Here is a 21,282-nt window from a genome sequence, read left to right as displayed (position 1 = left end):
CAAATTCTGAACTTTCAGAAATTTAAAATTTTTCAAATTTCTAAATTCGTAACAATTTTTCGATTTTTCAAATTTTTAAATGTCTCATTAATTTATATGTCTAAACAGAGTCAAAATTAAATTTTCAAAATTCTAAGTGTACGAATTAAAAAATTTTCAAATACTAGTAATGTAAATATTTTAAATTTACAAATTTTCAAATTTTGAATTTCCAATTTCATCAAAATGTCGAATCTTCAGACACTCAAATCTGTTCGTTTCAGAACTGCCACGTATCACAAAATAATTATAAAATTAAGAGGACTTTCAGAATTACAATTATATCATTAATTAAAGGGACATGAAATGTATTAGTAAAAACAGAGACTTAATGATTCCACAAACATTATTTTTATTAAAGCGGTATGGAAACTCAACGATATTTACAAGAGGTATTTACAGTGCAAATAATGCATATTTACTTTACAAGGTGAACAACGAATTCAAAAGATAATCATATTTCAAGACCCGCGGAATAATCTCTATTTCCGATTCACCATCCTCGCGCTCCCTTGTGCGAGCGATGCGAAAAAGTAAACCGTTACATTTTGCCATACAGATAGCCTGAATACACCTTTGTTAAGTGTCTCTCATCCGAAAAAATAGCGTAATATCACAGTTATATCATGGACACAGAACATGCACGACCATCTCACGACTCGAGATCGAATGCCTATGCGACGGGGCGCGCTGTGCCAAGTTTGCCCAGTTACGCAACGTCCCGTTCGTCCAGAATCACTCCGAAACACAAAGGCGACAACGAGAGAGCACAGAATAACGTTCCCTGCAATTCCTCCGTGCACAATATAGCCGTAGCCAATCGCAGACGCGCACACGTCCTTTCCTATTCATCAACCATTGAAGGATACGTTAATAATAGGATCTCGCGATGAAACAAACTGTCGATAATACTCCTTACAAATTGTAATCGTGAATTTATACACACATATGTATTTATATATTCTTTTAAATAGATTCGTATTATACACATTCAATTATGTACACCAGTCTGCTGTTCGAATTTCTATTTTACACTATTATAGACCGTATAGTATTTCCTCGTTATACAATCGTCCCCAATTCGCTACAACTTCAAACTATTCAGAGCGATGAAGCTTTGCTCGCGCGCACTGTCACTCACAACTTAGTGGACTACCAAAGTGGACTCCCATGAACACGAGCTAATCCAAGGTACGTATCCCTTAGCAGAAACTCGTCAGTGAGTCTATATATCGGGGAAACACTGTACACAAACTTCAGAACTTCAACACCGTTTAAGGATGAACCGCAGCACCAATCCTTTGCCCATAGATCGCATATGGAGAGTAGTATGGTCCCAGGGCGTTGAAAGCACTGTAGGGCGATGCTGCCAAGGATGCTGGCAGAGGTCCCGTCGGAGGCTTCCCATAAGGATGGTATCTGGCGCTTAGAGGGCTCAAAGAAGGCGTCGGATATGTTCCTCCGCTGGCTCGATGAAGAGCAGCCGACGGCGAAAGCAGAGGATGAGGATGTGGATTACTCAATAGAGCAGAAGACGCATGATCGCCACTGGTTAAACTAGTATGGCTACGAAGATGCTGAAGAAGTTCCTCTGATGTGGTGAATCGCTTGCCGCAATAAGAATCACCAACAATCCAATTACAAACGTATGGCCTGCCGCCAGCCAAGGTGGACGGGTACGACAGCGACGGAGGAGCCATGGGGCCAAGGGACGACAACGCCATAGCTAACCCATACTTCTGATGATCGCATTGGGTGCATCCACTGGGGCAGGTTCCTGTGCCCATCATCAGCTGCGCGCTGTGCATGCTGTACTGACACCCAGTACAGTATGGGTCCTTGCACACTGGCACCAAAGCCTCACCCCCAGCTGGGGTCTTGACCCTGGCATAACTCAGGTATGGATTTCCACCTGTGGGGGTGGCTGATGGGTATCCCAAAAGAGCAGCAGCGTGGTGATGAGAAAAGGGAGATGCACCCGCAAAGGGTGGTCTGAAAGCTGGATTTTCTGTCAGGCCAGGTGGACAGCAGAGAGGATTGCCTGAGAAGCTCGGGAGTCCTGTTTTGTAAGCAGCTAGGTTCGAATCCTTGGCATGGCTGCCTGCGAGAATTTCCATACCAGATCTGATGATAGGACTGGTACCATTGCTGGTTCTAGGTGAACTATCAGTCTTCTCTCGGTCCCCAGGTGTCTTCCGGTCCGACGGAGTAGTCGTCGTCGCTTGGCTAGCTGGCGATACCGACTTCCTACCTACTGGAGTTCTATTACCAGAGGATTTTTTCTCAGAGTGACTGTCACTGGCACTCACATTGTCCTGACCACTAACACTGTGCACACTAGCCTTAGACGTTGGCCTACCCTCGTCGGTAAGCTTCTTGGAGACGACGTTGGTTTCGTAGGGTTTGAAAGCTAACGACTTCCCGTCCGACGGGCTGCTGCGCGTATTCCGCTCTAACTTCGCAGCCGGAGGCGACTTCGCGTTTGTGGCATTCATGCTCTTGGGCGTCTTATCCAGTGGAGAGATTAGGGGTTTTGTCGGCGAATCGGCGCCGATCTGACTGCATGTCTGTGCCAAGAGGGCTAGCGGACTCTTCTTCGCGTCCAACTGTAAAATATAAGGTAGAGTTGCGTTACGTGAAAGTGGTGATACGAATGTTTAAGAGGGACCAAGGAGAACGTACAGCAACCCGTCGGAAAGCGAGTGCCGTCGGACTCGACAAGTAGATAACTACAACGCGTTTTTTGGAACATTCTACGAAAATTCATTGAAATTTTCATAGAATTTTATTAATATAAGCGGTTTACATCTACTGGTTCGTCGGAAAGACATTTTTAGAACTCTTAGATTCTAGGCTCTTAGGAGTCTAATAATTCAACTAAAGTTGCAAGATTTTCAGAGCAAAAATACAGTTTCTAACGTGTATACTGGCCCTAATTTTAACTCTATTTAAAAACTGCTTATTTGAAATCTATCAACTTGACTAAATACAGAGATTTCTAGAGCACAGGTACAGTTTCCAAGCAGATACTGATCGTAACGGTAACTTGCTAAAGTTACCAATCTAAAGCCTAACAACTCATGTAAAACCAAAGATTCTTAAGGCAGTGATACAGTGTCCAGGCACATACTGTATTTATAATCTAATCCTGTCTATCTCCCAAAAACCTGTCTCGCTTACGTTAAAAAATCGTTAAAGCGGAAGTAGTGTCCATGTAAATACTAACCGTAGTTGGAAGCGGAGAAAGATAATCCGGTTGTAAGTACTGATTGTGTCCAGTAGTCAGCATTCCGCCTTCCTCGAGGACAACCATTTGGTTCAGCACTTATTGAGCCAATCACTGCACCAAAACCACAGGTACACTTTCACAGATCACAAAAAAGATGGAACTAAGTCGAAAACGACTAGATATCGCGACTGCCTCGATATGTCTACTGCCCGATCGATCGCTGCTGTAACGCGGAACGGTTGGACGTGGACGAAGTACACCGAGTGAAATCCAGGAAAATAGTGGTGGCTCTCGTCGGAGCTGGTCGCGGCGCGGAGTGGAATGCGAGTGCAGCGCCGCCTAACGTGAAAATAGGGTCTGTCCCTCCTTCTTCGGCAAAGTGAGGTGTATAACCTGTCCTCTGCTGTCATCCCCACCAGATCGACCAAGGGATTATGGTGGGAGAATTGCGGTGGGGTTAGGCCCTGTGTGGGGTGTGGGAAGGCATTCTAATTCAACACGCCACCCATGATGTTGGCCCGACGATGACAGCTCCCATCCCGGCTTTGATATTTCACCGCTTTTACAGCCGTCCATCCCCCTCCCCTCGCTTCCCCTCACCGTCTCTGTCCCCCTCATCGTCCACACTCCTTCCCGTTTGCCTACCATAGCTACCTCGACACGGAACCGTCCCTGCCGCCACGGCAACCCGATATTTTATACCGTGAAACCTGTCTGTCTCTCCAACCGGCCCCGCTTAATAAGCAGCTTTCAAAATAGAAATGTAATGGGCCGGCGGGGAAGGGAATGTCGGGTGATTGATTGCTCGCTCAGCGACTTACCGACTTGCCACAGCCCACGGGGTAACGAATGACAGCCACTTAAACGCTATTTGCCTACGGTTTTGTAAAAGCGTTTTAATTATCGCCCGACCGCGCCTCGGCTGTGTCGCGCAGCAAGGCGACGGATACATTTTCCTGTTACGTAGTTTTGATTGAGATGGAGTAATGTCTCGATACAAGCTTGATAATGTACTCGGATTTCTTAGGACTACTCTTTTAGTTTACAGTGTTGTCTCGATGCAAATTCGGTGGTATACTTGTGTTTTCTTGACGCTGTTTCTTCAGTTTACTGTATTGTCTTAATATAAGCTTCATAATACACGACTCAATAGATTCAAATTTATATATTTCACCTGCAAATCCTCAAATTATGAATTAAAAAATTTTAAACTATCAATTTAACTAACTTTCAATTTTTAAACATTCAAAGTTTTCGCATTAAAACATTTTCAAGCTATCAGAGTTTTTAAATTCATAAGTCACCACATTTTCAAATTTCCAAATCTTTCAATTCACAAATATTTAAACTACAAATTTTCACTTTCTCCAATTTGTCAACTCTGTACTGTGAATATTCCAAACATTTCGAATTTTCGAAACTTTCCTTCCTTCCTTGGGTCTTCGGATTTTCGGATTTAAATTTCCAAATATTTAACCTACAGATTTTTAGTTTCACAGATTTAAAAATTCTTAAATGTTCAAATCTTTAAATACTTAAACATTTAAATACGTGGTATCTAATCTCCAAATTCTTGATTTTTCATATTTGTAACTTTTAAAACCATCAAATTCTAACATTTTCAACCTGATATTAAAGTTGCAAATCTATTTCTTTTATTTTAAACCGTGTTTGAAACAAGCTCAATGTTGCACTCGTGTAATGCATCTAAAGAATCGTCAATTTTTAGATATTTGCAAAAATTAACACCAAAAGTGTGCTACTTTTATCAAAACGATTTTATCCAAAGAAGAAATAGAATAAAAGTTGAGATCCAAAAAATCTCTTATTACAAAAATTGTTCAATAACGCATCATTGTGTGTTTATATCTAAAACACTGCTGAACATTTTGATAAACTAAGTAATACGAATCGATCTTTTCTTCGGTTATGTAATGTGGTATGTATTTTTTTTTTTAATAAACATACAGTTCTCGAAACACATCATCACAAAATTTAATTTTTTGTATGGCATCTTACTGTCATAATAAAAAGAGCTATATTATTTCTAAATAAGATTATTTTAACTTTTCTAACTGTTAGAAAACACTTTCGTAATGCAGTTAGGAATATGTGTATGTACAGATTTACGATCAGTATGTTTATACGCATACAATTCCCGACCGTTAAAAGCATAACGGCAGCTGCATTAACAGAGTAACGGACATTAAAAAACTTGAATACTGGCCATGTTGAAACTCAGACGTTTCTGTGAGATTAGAAGATCGCGGCTACTTCACTTAGTAACTCTTAAATAAGATAAAGCAATCGATGAAGCAACCACGTTACAGCATATTACAGCTAATTATGATGATATCCATATTCGTGAGTATGCAAACCGCATGCCAGCGGTAACACAGACTTCTATATAATACACTAGACTGCGAACTCCCCATGTATAGGTGCAAACAAATGTACCCAAAAAGTATGTACTAAACTAGCGCATGCGCGATGAAAAAGTGAAAGTATATAAGTACCTATACATAAAGCAAGTATATAGGTATCCATAAATATGTACATGATATGTGTTTCTTGCATACTTTCTTATTTAGCGTCGATTTTGATCTTGATTGCATTAAAGCTGATTGAAGCGCCAATCAACATCGGTTTTCTAGAGTTATTAGTGTAATTATGCGTACCGAATGTGTAGTTGATCATTGCGGATGTATAAAAACTGAAAATTCCGAAATCGGTTTCTCCCAGTGAGTATTACACTATTTTGAAATTGTGCAAAACATATTTTATGTTAAACTTTACTTGAAAGCTAACTTCTTACAACTTTTTAAAGTTCCAGAAACTCGGAACTTTAGAAAGCAAAAGCTCAAATTCTGCCACAGATACATGTAATGTTTATATATGTACAAATGCATCAAACAGTATTTATTACATAAATATATGGTTACAACAGGTCTGCATGCTTCAACATCACAAGAAAGTCAGTGATTTGAATAATGAACTTCAGAACGATAAAAATATTTCAGGTTAATATGATAATTTATGTGAATTGTAAAGTTTTGCAATATTTTTATTGTATTGTATATACATGTATTGTTATTTGTACTCCAATAAAAACTAATTTATTTGTGGTACAATAAAAAATGATGTTAATAATGAGTATTATTTTCATCCAATATTTTATCGGGTTATAAAAAATTGACTTTTATCATAAATACATATTTGAATGGACGTTTAAATTTTAGCGCTTTTTTTACAGCTTCTGACCGCGCATGCGCTTTAGTCTATATACCAAATTTGTACATAAAAGTTGGGACGTGTCACAGACAGAAGTTAGCAGTCTAGTGCACTATATAGAAGTCTGTGGGCGGTAAGCAATAGTTATTTAGTTCGGGGAACATATTCCGTTATTACGTTAGCTGTATTTAATCTTTAGTACATCGTTATGAACCTCCTTATACGAGGGAGTTTAAATTTCGAAAAATAATTTTAAAATTGTTACATTCGAATTCTTTAAATTTTCAAATACTTACAATGCAAATCTTTAACGTCTCATATACTCAAAGTTTTAAACTTTTCAAATTCTCGAATATTTAGTATTCAGCAGTTTCAATTAAAAAAAGAAAAGTTATCTTAGAATATCTGAGGCACGTTCATCTTCCAAGATTTATGACTATCATAAAATGTTCTCCTCGGAACAAAGGAAGTTCTACTTGAAACTCTTGGAATAACGAATACAATGTAATTCGAAATACAGTTGTGCGTAAATGTTCAAATAGAACACCCTCTATATACTTACTTGAATCACTGTATATGTATGTATATACAATACTTTTTCAACAAAGATCCAATATATGCTTGGTATCAGTCGAGGCAATACATAATCATTCCTGACTTTTCGTGATAAACGTTGTTTACACTAGTACAACTGTCAATAATACATCAAAGCCGAATCGTTACCCACCTGGTAGTTGTCACGTTGAAATCTTCGGAATACCGATCGAAGGAGCGGTGAAGATGAAAGAGAACTATATTAGCCGCAAACTCATTCGTCAACGTCAAAACGTCAAAGACTTGCCATTGAGGTATTAACGGCGCCATAACTTCAGAGAAACAGTGGAGAAGCGGAAGGGATGAAAAGGGAGACAGAAAAAGAGAAAAAGGTAGTCCGTGGAAGCCAGACTCTGTCGATGTTTTATTTCTTTAGGAAATGTTACATGATAGAAAGATATATCATTAATTTATTTTCGGCTCTACTTGAACATGTAAATCGAACAAAAATGGATATTACCATATTTACTTGTCCTTTTGACTTTTGAATATTTCATGTGCAAACCTTCCATTTTTCAGTCTTGAATTCACCATCTTCAAACATTAGAATTTTCAAATCGTCGAATATTAAAAATATAAATATTCTAATTTAAACAATGAAATGCAAATTTTCAGTTCCTCCAAGTTCTCAAAGCTTGAAATCTAATATTAAAAAAATACGAAATTACAAAAAATTTTACATTTTAAGTATTTGAAAATGTTGTGATTTCAAGATTCCGACTGTTTCAGGATTTGGAAAGTGATATTCAGGTGTTATCAACCGTCAAAAACTTCAAATTTTAAGAATCATTTGAATTTCAAATTTTCGAATATTAAAATGCAAATTCTCAACTTTTTCAATTTTAAATTTATCTCATTAGTTATGCTTGTTGGACAAACAAAAATGCAGTTGACATTTATTGCTTTTATTGCATCCCAGAAATACTTTGGGACAATACATGCAATTTGGGATCTATGTTTACATTTGAACTCGCAGTTGCCGTATTATGCGTGGAATCAATCAAGAATGGGCAATATAATGAACAACATAGTACGGTCTCTCCCTCAGCAAACACGCCACGTCGAATTCTATGTAATTTGATGTGACAGGGTAATAATGTTTCGAGCCTTTGTCAACCCGGATTAGGACGGTGGTTGTATGCCTGAATGAGGCCCAAGGAATCGGAAAGGGCAAGTTACCTTAACAGCTTTACAAATCGCGTCGTAAAAACCACAAATACTCATAAATTATAAACAATACCCATGTTTGTAAAAAAAAGTGTTCCGAACTTTTTCACCTTTTGTAAAAAATTACTGGAAAATATTTTCCATCTATCTTTCTTAGAGATAGTTTTAAGGAGCATCGCAGCAGATTTAAAAATTTTATCTAAGATAAAATATAAAAATTATTCGCAAAAATTTTAGTTGGAAAAATCTTTTGAGAAAATCACCTGTAGCTTATATTTATAATTCTTAGATAATAAAAATATTAATTTTATTAATTATGTTTTATTTATTATTTAAAACTTAATATTTTTGTTATTTATAATAATATTTTAATTCTATTTTTAATCATCTTAATTAAAAATAATTCACGGTTGTAAATGATTTTAGTGTTTCTACTTTCCCGGTATTTGTTATTCATAATTTTAAGGAGGATAATTTTGAATACTTGAATATTTAGCACTTAAGAAAATGAAAGCATTAAATAATAGAAAAATTATATAAGTATTCAAGTAATTCATACTTTTTGTGTTTCATTAAGTCAATATACCTATACCTACATCCATAAAAGTTTTAAAGTTTAAATATTTAAAGGTTTGAAAGTGTAGCAGGCTGAAAGTTTAAAAGATTAAATTTGAAAATTTGAAAATGTTCAAACTATTAAACGTTTCTATTCCAAAATTCTCAAATACAGAAATCTTCAAATTTTCACACTTTTAACTACCAAGTTAAACTTTAACATATTTAAAATACAAATTTAAAACTTTTTAATCTTCCATATTTTTGAATATTTAAGATATAAATCTTGAGTTGTCTAATTTTTAAACTTTCATAGCTTTCAAATATTAAAATTATAAATACTTATTGAAAATGCAGATTTTAAATTTACCAAATTTGCAAGTTTTCCAATATTTAAAATTTAAGATATAAAAATTCTCTGTTTCAAATTTACAAATTTTAAACTCTCATATGACACAGTTTATAGTCTACGTGGCAATCCGATGAAACGTTAATCCGCAATAGCTTTCCAACCCGTCGCCGCCATTTTGAGTGCGGGATAATCATCCCTCGTGACGTATTGTGACCGTACGAACTCGTTTCAGGGACACAATGGATACTAGAACGCTGGACAAAAGTGTAAAAATGCTGACAAGCGGATAATAAAGGAGGCAGTCAGTCACTTTGAGAGATGGTGTGGAACAAAGGGGGATGAGTGAAGGTGAAGAGGGAAGCCTGGGGAAAGTTGCTCGGTGAGTCGTGAAAGGGAAAAAGATAGATGAACGTAAATGCAGTTGGAGCGCGCACCAGAGAAACAGAATTCTGCGGCCGGCAATAAATCATAGCTATCTTCTTTCAGCTCCCTCCGCCTCACCCCTTGTTTCTTTTATGCCAAACGTCGAAGCATGGAGTGACAAGGCGGCGCTACGTGATTATTTACATATCGTTGCCCCCGAATGACCCCCATTTTGTACCGACTTCCGTGCGAAATGTGCTGTAACTGCGCGTGCGTAGAAAAACCAACGATTGTGAAATTTCAAAATGTCTGTACACATTTGATGACATTTTTGGAAGTTGAATATGTTGTGTTATAAGTGTATAGAAATATGTACTGTTAAATAAACAATGCAGGAATGCACAAAGTAGCTACGACTTCGAATGTCAAGGTTATCTAAGACTACGATTTATATTTTCAAATTCTCGCACAATTGAAAATAGAAATTTTCAAGTTCTCAAACCTTCAAATTACATGAATATTAAACATTTCAAAGATAAATTTTTAAATTTACAAGAAAACAAAATATGTATAAATCTTCAATTTCTTAAAATTTGTACACCCAAACCTTTCAAATTTTTAAATTTAACATACGAATTTTGAAATTTTCTAAATACCCAAATATTTCCAATTCTGAAATTTTTAAATTGTAAATTAAAATTTTTTAAACTTTAAAGCTCTGAAATATCAGATTTTCAAATTTTGGAAGTTTAAAATTTCCAAATTTTAAAATTTCGAAATCTGGAACTTTTCAACCGTTTAAAATAGAATTTTTTATTTCTAAGATTTCAAACATTCAAATTTTCGAAATGTAATGTTGTTGAATTATTCATAGTTAAGTTCGTAAAATAAGAATTACGTATTTTTTAAATACATGGCTTTTAAAATTTTCAGCTTTGAACAGTACAAATTTTTAAATTTCTAAATCTCTAAACTTTTAATTATTTGAGATACAAACCTTACAAAATATTCCACTATAAAAAAGGTTAAATCGTCAAATTTGCTATGATTTTCTTATCATTTTATTCTAATTTCAGGCATGCTAGTCATACATTTTCAACCTATTCTCATACTTTCTGACACTATCCGAGAAGTAGAATCTTCGATTCTTACTACATGAGTGTATGTACTACCAGTCAAATGATTGGAATCATTTTCTTAATAATAAAATAGTAACTCCAAATCGAAAATACTTAACAAATGATTTCAAGTAATGGATTTGTGGTATATACAGGGTGTAACAAATGTAGCCTTCGATATTTTAAGGAGGGGTAGGAAATCCAAATTAGACCACAAAACGTCTTACGACACCGTGTCCAATCTGTCTTCATTTTGCAATAATAATAAAAAATTGAAGTTAACATACCTTTATATTAAACGAACAATTAGAAGATTCTGTAATTTTAAAGGTGTATTAAAGGACAGAAATAGAGCAAAAAGTTCAATACATTTTATTGTATCTGACAAACTGACAAACCTCCTTGGGCATTATCTCGTCACCTGAGCTTTGCTTATAAACTTATCTCAGACAGCCTGACAGTCCTTAAGGAAACATTGACGAAATTGATGTACGAGTTGCTTCAAACCAATAAATACTTGTTAAAATTTGTGCACAATTATTATTGCAAAATAAAGGCAAATCGGTTACTATGCTATAATATATTTCGTGCTTCAATTTAGCTGTCTTATCATTCCTTAAAATATCGAAGGCTGTATTTGTTACATCCTATACACGTCCTATATACAGCTTCTATTGTCACTCATTAAAAACTATAATTTCAAAAATTCATTAAAAACATCACATCGTATCCCTGGAGTTCACAATTATTTCTGTTATTGTCTTTAGTCTTCACAATATATAACAAAGGTCGCGACGTTGGACTTCCGATGGCGTGAGAATCGATACATCGAGCAGAAAAAAAGACGCGAAAGAAATATGTGTGACAATAATAATAACAGGGTCGGTGGGGAGGGATGGAGACGTAGCCAGAAATACGAAGCTGGTGCAGCGCAGACACTCGGCAAGGGTCTCGTTGCCTCATGTTTAAATCAGCGATAACGAGAAGCCTCGGTGACATATGTCACTGTCGCTGTCAGCCGGCTACACAATCAATATAGTCACCCACCCGTCTGTTCGTTCGTTCGTTCGTCCGTTTGTCCGTCTGTCCGCCTGCTAGCTCGCTCCCAGCCTGCCTTGCCTGCTTTTCAACCTTCACATGCATAGACCGTACTCCATCCGATAATGTATTCGGTACGTGACTTCGTATTCGACAAATGCAAGTGTCCTCGGTCCGCGGCGACCCGGCCCAGCCGCCATTGCAAACCGTCTTCGCTGCCGAAAGACACTCGTTTTTTATGTAAAACGAGTCGCTAGCAGACATGCAGTAGAGAACCAAAAACATGGACGCACTAAGTCACTCTTGTAGAGTTACTCTTCGCAGGTATTTAATTTTCCCCTTTTTAAGGGGAGAACAACTTGACGAATGACATTCCCTTAATCTACAAAAGTTGACTTTTTCAAATGCTTGGTTTTCAATTAAAAGTTTATATATTTTCGATTTTCTGTATATTCCGTCAGTTATATGTATTTGTTTCGAAACTGAGCTGCACTCATTGTGGGTTCAGTTATGGCAGTAACAATTAATTTCGCTATTTGAAAACATTTTACAGACGTATCTAATCGTAATTAGATTAGAAAAATTCTATTGGTAAAAACTCTAAAGCAATACAATGGAAGTATGACAAAGGCGGAGCCTTATCATTAGGCGATTCTTCAAGATTATAAACATAGTAAACAGTACGAACAGACGTTTGAAGACATGCTCGCGCCGCGCCATTTGTGAATTATGTACCATATGTGACGTGTAAGAAGTTCTTCGGAATGTCAAATTTCTGGAAGTCAAACGCTTAAGAGTAAATCAAGCATGCTTGCAAGCGACCGAGCTCACAAACAACGAAAGCGAAGCCCACGTACGTCTTACGCGGGTGAGATTGGGTCTGCCGTAGGGTATTTGGAAGATACGGGATGTGCGCGGCATTCGCTTTCCTTTCTCAGTAAGGAATTCCCTGGCAACCCTGATGTGGACTCAGCGTAATGAAACGATTTTTCATTCGATGAATATCGCTTTCTTTTACCGATTCCTGTAATTGGCTCATGTGAATGTACTTAACTACATGTTACTTTGCAAGCATTTAGAACATTAGAACTTGTCACTTCGCTATTATTGAAAACTGCACTGGTTATACTGGGACACCTATTCCTATATTACTTGAATTCCGTAATTTTGTTATAACTTTTTAATAAAGCTCTATGTTACTTATGTTTACATAACGTTTTTTTCTTATTTAGTGTCATAGAGTATACTGACAAAGTTTGATCCTTAAAACCTGAGACACCCTGTAGATTGCATGAATCACTTTGTAAGTTTAAGATTTGACGACCAATAAGTCGGACTTTTGATGTATTTATGTTAAAAGAAAGTTGGTATGTAGATGTATGGAATTTAATAGAATTTACTGTGAAATTTTGTTTTACGAGGGAATTACTATGCAAAGTCATTAGTGGTAGATTTTCAAGTGTTATTTTCAGAGACTTCAAGAATTGAACAATCGAATGCAACAGACTAAATAAATAGATTTATAACATATTAATTGAAGAAAATTGTAAATATTAGTTTATTCATGTTAAAGTAAGAACGAGTCGATGCGAAATGAGTGTAATGATTGTAAACACTGTCTCGGTCGTTTAGAAATGACTCTACTGTAGAATAATTTTGTTATTTTGTTGCTTACGCGTGCGACTTCAAACTATGCAAGCTACTTATTTAAGTAAAAAAACAAGAAGAAGATGAAGACGTGTAATGAACTTATATATGTATATTTAAATGTTACAATAACTTAATATACTTGAAATCTTAGTGGCGTGATAGTGATCAAAGTGTGAAATGGTGTAGGAGCCAGAAAAAATGGAAAAAAAGAAAGTAAAGGCAACGGGAAGATAACGTTAGAGATATGTGTATACATAGTGCCTTCGAAGACGTCGAATGTTTAAAAATTTAAAAAAAACAATTTTAGTTCTAAATCAATTTAATCTTGAAAATCTTAAGATTTTTGAATATTTAGAATGCGAATCATCAGCTTTTGAAATGTACATCTTTTTCTAAGTTCACTTAACAATTATGAATTATGATAAAGAGATAAGTCATATGGTACACAATTAATCCTAAAAAATCTGAATTGCAAATTATTTTATTTGTTGCTTCGTAACGTATGTAGCAACTGCAATTTCTCGTAACAAGGTATGTAATTATATAAACTATCTACTATTTGTGCGATTCGAATAAATTAAAATGAATAATTGAAACAAGTCGACTTCTCATTAATTTCAACTTTTAATTAAGAATTATGATTACGTGCAAGGTCTAGCCGACGGCAGGCTAGACTTCGTTAAATTTTTTTCCCATAGATTTTATATGGCGGCCAACATGTAATCGCCCACTGGTAATCTTATTGCGCTAACGCAAAAGCTAGTCTGCCACCGTCTAGACGTATAGTGTGAATCAGACCTAACACAGTCCATCATAAAGAGTTACAGGAAAAAGCTACAGAAATTAAAGTTTTGTGTATAGAATGAATGATGAAGCTTTAAAAAGACGAAAATTTGGAAATTTGAGAATTGTACACTTGAAGTTTTAGATATTGGAATTTTAATTAATTTTTTGATAAGCTATATATATACTTATATAAACTACTTCTATTTACGCATTTTGAACAAACAAAAAAGAATAAGGAAAACAAGGTGTATGCACATTAATCTCAATTTCTGAGTGCAAACATGGGTTACAAACTTACAATTAACACAGTCTGCTATAAACATCAACAGCTAATGAATGCGCTGCTTGATTGACGCAAATAACAAGTTAACTGAGACAGCAGGCAAGGTGGCAGTTTGTCAATCGCTTATTTGTCCTGCCTACTCTATATAGAGTGTAAAAATATTAATGGTTACGGCTGAAGGAGGTAAATCTACACCTCTAGATCGATAGACATTGACAAAACACCCGTCCACAAAAGTGTTTATAACATTGAAAATTAATGTTAATTTTTTTTATTACGTAATCACATTTAGACCACTTAACAGAGAACATATTTGAATTGAAATGTTTGTTAAAGAATTGACATCGGTTTGACAGTGTAGAATTTCACATAGGAGCATAGGCGTACTACTACTCTGCTACGCGACAACGTCTACGCTAAACATGAGGCCCAGCATAGTAGGGTGCGTACCCCAATACAGGCGGCTCAACAAGGTGCATTGACGTAATGAGTTTAATTCGAGTAGCTCTTCTTTCTTTCCAATATTACCAAGATCCTATGGCAAAATTAATAATCGTGAACTACAGTGTTAGATAAATAAGTAAATAACGTATTTACTTATCAATTCGATGTTTAAACCTTCCAGTTCCTTGTCATTTATCCTATTTTTTGGAATACGTTCCATTCAACACAAGTTTAGTCTTAATTATTACAAATTTACTACTACCAAAACCCTCTAAATAACACTGATAGTCAAAAATTACCGATGAAGTACTAAAACACTAATAGCAGATAACATTGTTCTCTTAACAATAGTTTAAATAATAATAACTGTCATATTGTGCTACATATATATATTGCACATACATATATAATACTAATAAAGCAGATTGAAACTAATTTAATACATAAAAAACTAAAAACTTTAAATAAGACGGCAAGGAAATCAATAGTCGCTTAGATATGCTTTTGGTGTCTTGTTAAAACGGTACTGACCTTTTGGAGCTCTTTGTACAACTTATCGAAAATTCCGAACTCAGAGTTGACAGTAATCAGTTAACAATTTTGCTTGTCGTTCCGGAGACGTTCTTAAGAAAAAGGGAGGTCGATAGTCTGCGTTTACAAAGATTTAGATGTCGCGATTAGCCTTAGAAAATTCAGGTCAAGTCAGAATCGTTTTAACACCGACATTGAAAGTATGTCTAAGCGACCGTTGATATCCTGCATGCTTTATTTGAAGTTTTTATTTTATAGCCTACTACAGTGGAGTAGTAGTATTTATTATTAGTGTTTCAGTGTTTGAACATTAATGTTTGTCTGTTTGTGCTATTGTAATCACTAAATTTGTGTTGAATAGAACGTATTCCAAAAAATAGGATAAAACAATAGGAGATAGGAGGTTTGAATATGGAGTAGATAGGTAGATGTATTATAATTACATATAATATTGCAATTCACGATTATTGATTCTACAATATCATGTATTGGAAGTATTGAAAACAAAGAAAAGTTACTTGAATTAGATTGATAAGGTCGATGCACCTTGCTAGGCCTTCGGTGGTGGAGTAAGTATACCACTCTGTTGGGCCTTATGTTTAGGGCAGTCATGCCGTGTAGCAAAGTAGTGGTAGACCCATGCTCCTATGTGTGATTCTACACAGTCAGACCCATGCTAAATCTTTAATAATTTTTCTTGATTAAACATTAATTTTCAATGTTATAAGCAATTTTGCGGACGATTTTTTTTTGCTAATGTTCACCAATTCAGAAGTATAGATTTACCCTTGAAAGCTACGATCATTAATTTTTTTATACCGCATGACCAGTAGGCTTTATCAGTATCAATCAATAATGGCGGCCTATCGATGGAGCAGCTCATTGAAAACGTACTTACACCTCTAGTCGATAGAAAATACTCATAAATATTAATCAAAAGTACTTTTTAAAATAAAAGAAAGATAAAAGGTCCATTATATTTATGTCACGATTACAAAAGTAAGCCCTTGTGTCTGTATCGAAACAATATTCCCTCGTAATGCGAACAGTTTTAATTACTTCTTCGCTGACTAAGTAATTAACGGAATATTTTCCACTATTAACGAATACGTTTTCTTATTAATTATTAAGACGTTTCATGTATTTGTAGGAATAATCACCGAATCATTTAGCGGCGATTTTTAGTATACCATAAATCTCTGTAACTTTTAATTACCCGAAGCACAAACGTCTGTTTATGCGCTTATAAATATGAATGAACCGAGGTGAAACACAAAGTGTAGAGATATAAATCATATTCAGAATGTTCAAAGGCTGAACGCTTATGTAAATTATATTAATTTGTGTGATAATAGTTAGGCCAGCATGCATAATGGCGGTGAGTAAATTGCATGGAAAGTGTATGCAACGTGGGGAAATCCTTTCGCAATAATGCGCGTTATTCTCGGTATAACTAAACTTTTCTTTTTAGTTTTACGATGTAATGTTAAAGGGTCTAAAATCTTTAATTTTGCAACGCCACAAAATTGAAATATTTGGAAACTTGAAAGTCTGACCATTTTAAAATTTTTTTTAAATATTGACAATTTGAAAATGTAAAACTTCAAATTTCGACTTTCACATTTCAAAATTGTTAAGTCTTCAAACTTTTAAGTCTTGTATTAGAAAAGATATCTATTTCAATTTGAAATTCTGAACGTTTGATAATTTCAAAATTTGGCAAGTGAAAAGTTTGAAAGTTTCAATATTAAAAAATCTTAATATGTAAATATTGTAAATTGTAAATACTTATTTGTAAATTTAAATGTTTAAATATTTAAAAATTTGAAAGTTTAAGAATGAAAACTTTTAAAAATTTGTACACAAGAAAATTAAAGTTCCGAAAATTTGAAACTTTGACAGCTTGAAAATTTGTAATTAAAGTGTATTAGACAATAACAATTTAATCGTGATAACTATATCGAAGATTAAGAGATCAAACTATAAATCTAATGATAAATCTAATTCTACTGAATCCACTTCCTTTCTGTTTTCAAGTAGCCAAGCACTATTTACTTTCTTTTGTCACGAATCAATGTTTTATTGTTTTTAAAAGTATTTAACGTTCTTTCATTTTGATATCCTTACAGATCCATATACTGGGTTACTAATCATACCAATTCGCAACTACATAATATAAATTTTGAATACCACCATATTATCAATTGTTTTAATTCTCTTTAATATGACTGTTATCTTCTCTTCTATAAACTTTGGTTTACACTCCAACAGAATGGAAATACAATGGTTACTATTGCCACTAATAAACGTATAAAATAGAGACCATTCAACAAAGTGAGACAATGGCTGTAAACAAATTTACGCGAGGGTCATTTAGGTTTTCAGATAGTACAGCGTCGAGCTCAGGTCGAAAATTCGCCAAAATTTCTAATATTTAAGGTTTCAGATATTCAAGTTCTCAAATACTAAACTATTCGAGGTTTCAAACAGTTGAATACATCTTCCAATGTATCAGATATCTGAATTTTCCTCGAACTTATAAACATGAAACATTTACGATTTGTCTGGAAACAGTTGCTGATCATTTCCATAAGACAACATAAAAAACGCAAAACTATTTTTTAATTTATTGGCTCAACCAACGGATGTGCTGGCCAAGAGCACCTGCGTACTCCGAACTGCGTAGTAACAATTTATTTCACCAGATGTAGATGTATTATTTACGAGAAGTGTATTATGTTTTTTCTTATTTTGAAAGTCAAATCTTCTGTGTAGGTGTATGTATATCAAAATATTAAAGTTCGACAACAAAGAGCATATAAATAACTAGCCGGCAATTAGCATTGAAAAGCTAAAAAAGGCATATACATACATTTGGGAGTATTATTAATATTTCCAGGGATATTTTGAGTTCATAAAATTATAGAAACTATAATACAAAGAATATAAAAATGTAAGAATATGTACATATTAGTATTTAAGCATCCTATTGAAAAATTTTGAATTATCACGATAAAAAATGTATTCACGTGTATCCTTTGTAATTTGCATTTGCATATATATAATAAAGCAACGTAATATAAAACCTTTGCAACCTTTTCACAAGTTGCCATATTCAAAGATACATACATATTTGTTTCTTGCAGAAGAAGCTACTTTTAATATTCCATCTCGATCAATGAATTAGTATTGAGTGGCACAATCCCGCACTTGGTGAAAAAAGGGTCACCCAAAACGTAGACGTCCAGGTATTACGCCAAATTTATTATAGGCACAGCGCACCATCGTCCTCTGATTTTCACTCCAAACTATACCCCTGGGATCATATTTTATGTTTTAATCTCTCCATTGTTCCAGGTATAACGGAGTTTAGAAGGAAAAATAATACCTACTCGGAACACAAGGCTGTTGGCCATAAAACACCCGGGTCGGGTCACCCAGCCAGCGCGCAAGCGTGCACGACCAGCATTTTTATGTTCGCCGTCGGACCTGCGTACAGATTTTCTTCAAAATGTCAAATAAATACTTGGGCTAAGAAAAAAACACAAGAAACGTAACGTTACAACATTATTCTACTGCGATATGTAAATTTGTATGTCTTTTGTGTTACAGTTTCTACAATTCTATGAATAACTATTTTTTAATTATTCAAAAAGTCGGAATAAAAATTACTAATTATAAAGTATGACTCTAATATGCATACTTCTATATTTCTTATTTTATTTATATCTACATATGTATTTACTTTTTACGAAAATTTCTAGATATTTCTGAAATATTACTTTATCATTTTTTGCATTCTAGGTACATCGAACTCAGACGAATCTGCCTGCATCGATACTGTTTATCTCGTTCTTACACGGGAGCCATTGAATAAGGGGAAGAAAGATAGAACATATCGATGCGGCCAGAATCGTTTGAGATGGCCATACATAGTCTATTTGTTATTAAAGTTGAAACTTCAAATGTAACAAAAAAGGGGAAAGTAAATATTTAGCCGCTTAAAGTTGATTGTTTACTAAAAATATATTTTAATATGTAATGTAGATATAACATAATTAATGCATGTGTAATATTTGTTGAATTGGTTCTATGTGTGCATGTGAAATTATAGTGTAAATTATGAGCTATGTATGAACGCGTGTGTTTGTATAACCGTGTGGTGGCGTGAGAGTGATATAAACATATTTGTCCCTAGAATAACTATGTAGAAATATAAGTAATGAGAGATTGGTAATGAGAGTGAAGGCCATCTTGATGTGTAAAAAAAGGTATGAGCATAATAAAAAAATGTGTGACTCGATGAGAGAAGGTTGACGTGTATTTAGAGAGAGAGAGAGAGGCAGGGGGGGGGGGGGGGTTCCACAAAAGTAGAGAAAGAGTGAGTCATTATTTACATATTTACCCTTTGTTATCTATATACATGTTTGTTAAATATATTTTCTAAAATTATTTATTGTTACTTGATCCACTCAATACATTCACTATACATACATATGTAAGTGTAGCACAGTAGCTCAAAATATATACAATAATAATATAAAAAATAACAAGGGAAAGCGAGATAAAACCGTATACTTAACTTTCTAGGTCTATAACTTTTTAATTTACAAGTTCGCTTGTAAAATTCAAAGTTCACCTATTACAGGCATTCCTAATTAACATAAAACAGCAACAACATAATTGAAAAGTTTAAACATACTACTTATTTTTATAACAAAACAGAATATCTACCCTTTCCGGTTTTGCTCCATAGAGTTGGGTAAAACCATATACGGTATGCAACACTGCCCTTGGTCTTACCTAACAATAAGGAAGCTAAAAATATCATTCATTATATTTGATACATTGTTCCCAATCTTCACCCAAGTCAGTTTTTTGGAACTGTACACACTATTCGCTTTTTCAATCAATTTTTGTTTTCAGTATTATTTATATATGATTGATGTTCTAGATTCAGAATTATTATGATTCTATACATAAACATTAGTTTACGAATTGTTCAGAGCAAAATTACGTAGTCGGTTTTGCTCCAAGACGTAGGTGCACACACTCTTGCTTTCAATGAAGTATGAAACCGAAAATGATGATCAACTTTCCTCAAAATACACTGTAAGTAGGTACTCATAAACAATACACATCTTCACGCTAATTATTTATCAGTTACCAAAACATTATTGTATATTATAATTTACTATAGTACACGTGTTTCATGATAAATTTTATTGACATATAGGTAAGTATCACTGAAAACAATTATCAAATGGTTATCCGATTTTTTCAATTAGTTATTTAAAAAACTCATGGTATACGATTTTACCTGACTGCTCGGCTTTCCCCTACTGTTATCGCCACTATTAACAATTAACGTTTTCTAACTAAGATCATCTTTAGTATTACTTACTAAATTACAGATCTACTTAAATAACCTTGTAAATTTTTTAACAATTATTTTAATCCTGTTGTACAATTTTGCAGTTTTTTCTCTTTCTATAATTTCATATTCCATTACGTTCATTTGTAAAATAATTAATTACAATTTTGCAAATAAAGAGAGAAATTACATACCATTAATTCAGATATGATATCAGTTAATAAGTATTTAATATGTACATTGCTTGCGACATTATTCAAAGTGAGTCACGCAACTGGGACGTTGAAATTTTTATTTCATTGAAAATAAGAAAAAATGGTAGAAGTACAAATTTAATAACTTCAAGAAGTCTGGCTTCATAAATACTCGGCTTTTTACCGTAAACGCAATTTTATTACAACGATCACATTATGTCAAAGATAAGATTCATTTAGTATGTATGTTGCTGTTATGTAAATATCGACTATTTTAACATTGTACAAGAAAATGTGAATAGTAGAACATTATATTGTTGTTGTTCGTACATAA

The 21,282-nt window shown here is 34.3% G+C and overlaps 1 protein-coding gene across 1 annotated transcript; it reads right to left on the bottom strand.

Annotated features, from left to right (window-relative positions):
- Window positions 1-371: 371 nt before the first annotated feature.
- On the bottom strand, window positions 372-3,823 carry Noc (zinc finger protein no ocelli). The gene is made up of 2 exons (XM_076387112.1): window positions 3,266-3,823; window positions 372-2,645 (listed from the first exon to the last, which is right to left on the bottom strand). Exons 1-2 carry the CDS (start codon window positions 3,350-3,352, stop codon window positions 1,314-1,316), a joined length of 1,419 nt encoding a protein of 472 aa, XP_076243227.1. The 5' UTR covers window positions 3,353-3,823; the 3' UTR covers window positions 372-1,313.
- Window positions 3,824-21,282: the final 17,459 nt, after the last annotated feature.

This window comes from Calliopsis andreniformis, chromosome 10 (genome assembly GCF_051401765.1).
Source record: "Calliopsis andreniformis isolate RMS-2024a chromosome 10, iyCalAndr_principal, whole genome shotgun sequence".
NCBI classification, from domain to species: Eukaryota; Metazoa; Arthropoda; class Insecta; order Hymenoptera; family Andrenidae; genus Calliopsis; species Calliopsis andreniformis.
Note: the sequence above shows the minus strand (reverse complement) of the source record. Positions and strands in the feature narration are given on the sequence as shown.

Bases quoted from the DNA above. Each gene is read 5' to 3' on its own strand.
- Noc (XM_076387112.1), bottom strand. From the start codon at position 3,352: ATGGTTGTCCTCGAGGAAGGCGGAATGCTGACTACTGGACACAATCAG. The intron at 2,646-3,265 runs GTTAGTATTTAC...TATATTTTACAG, and splicing joins TTTCTCCGCTTCCAACTACG to TTGGACGCGAAGAAGAGTCC.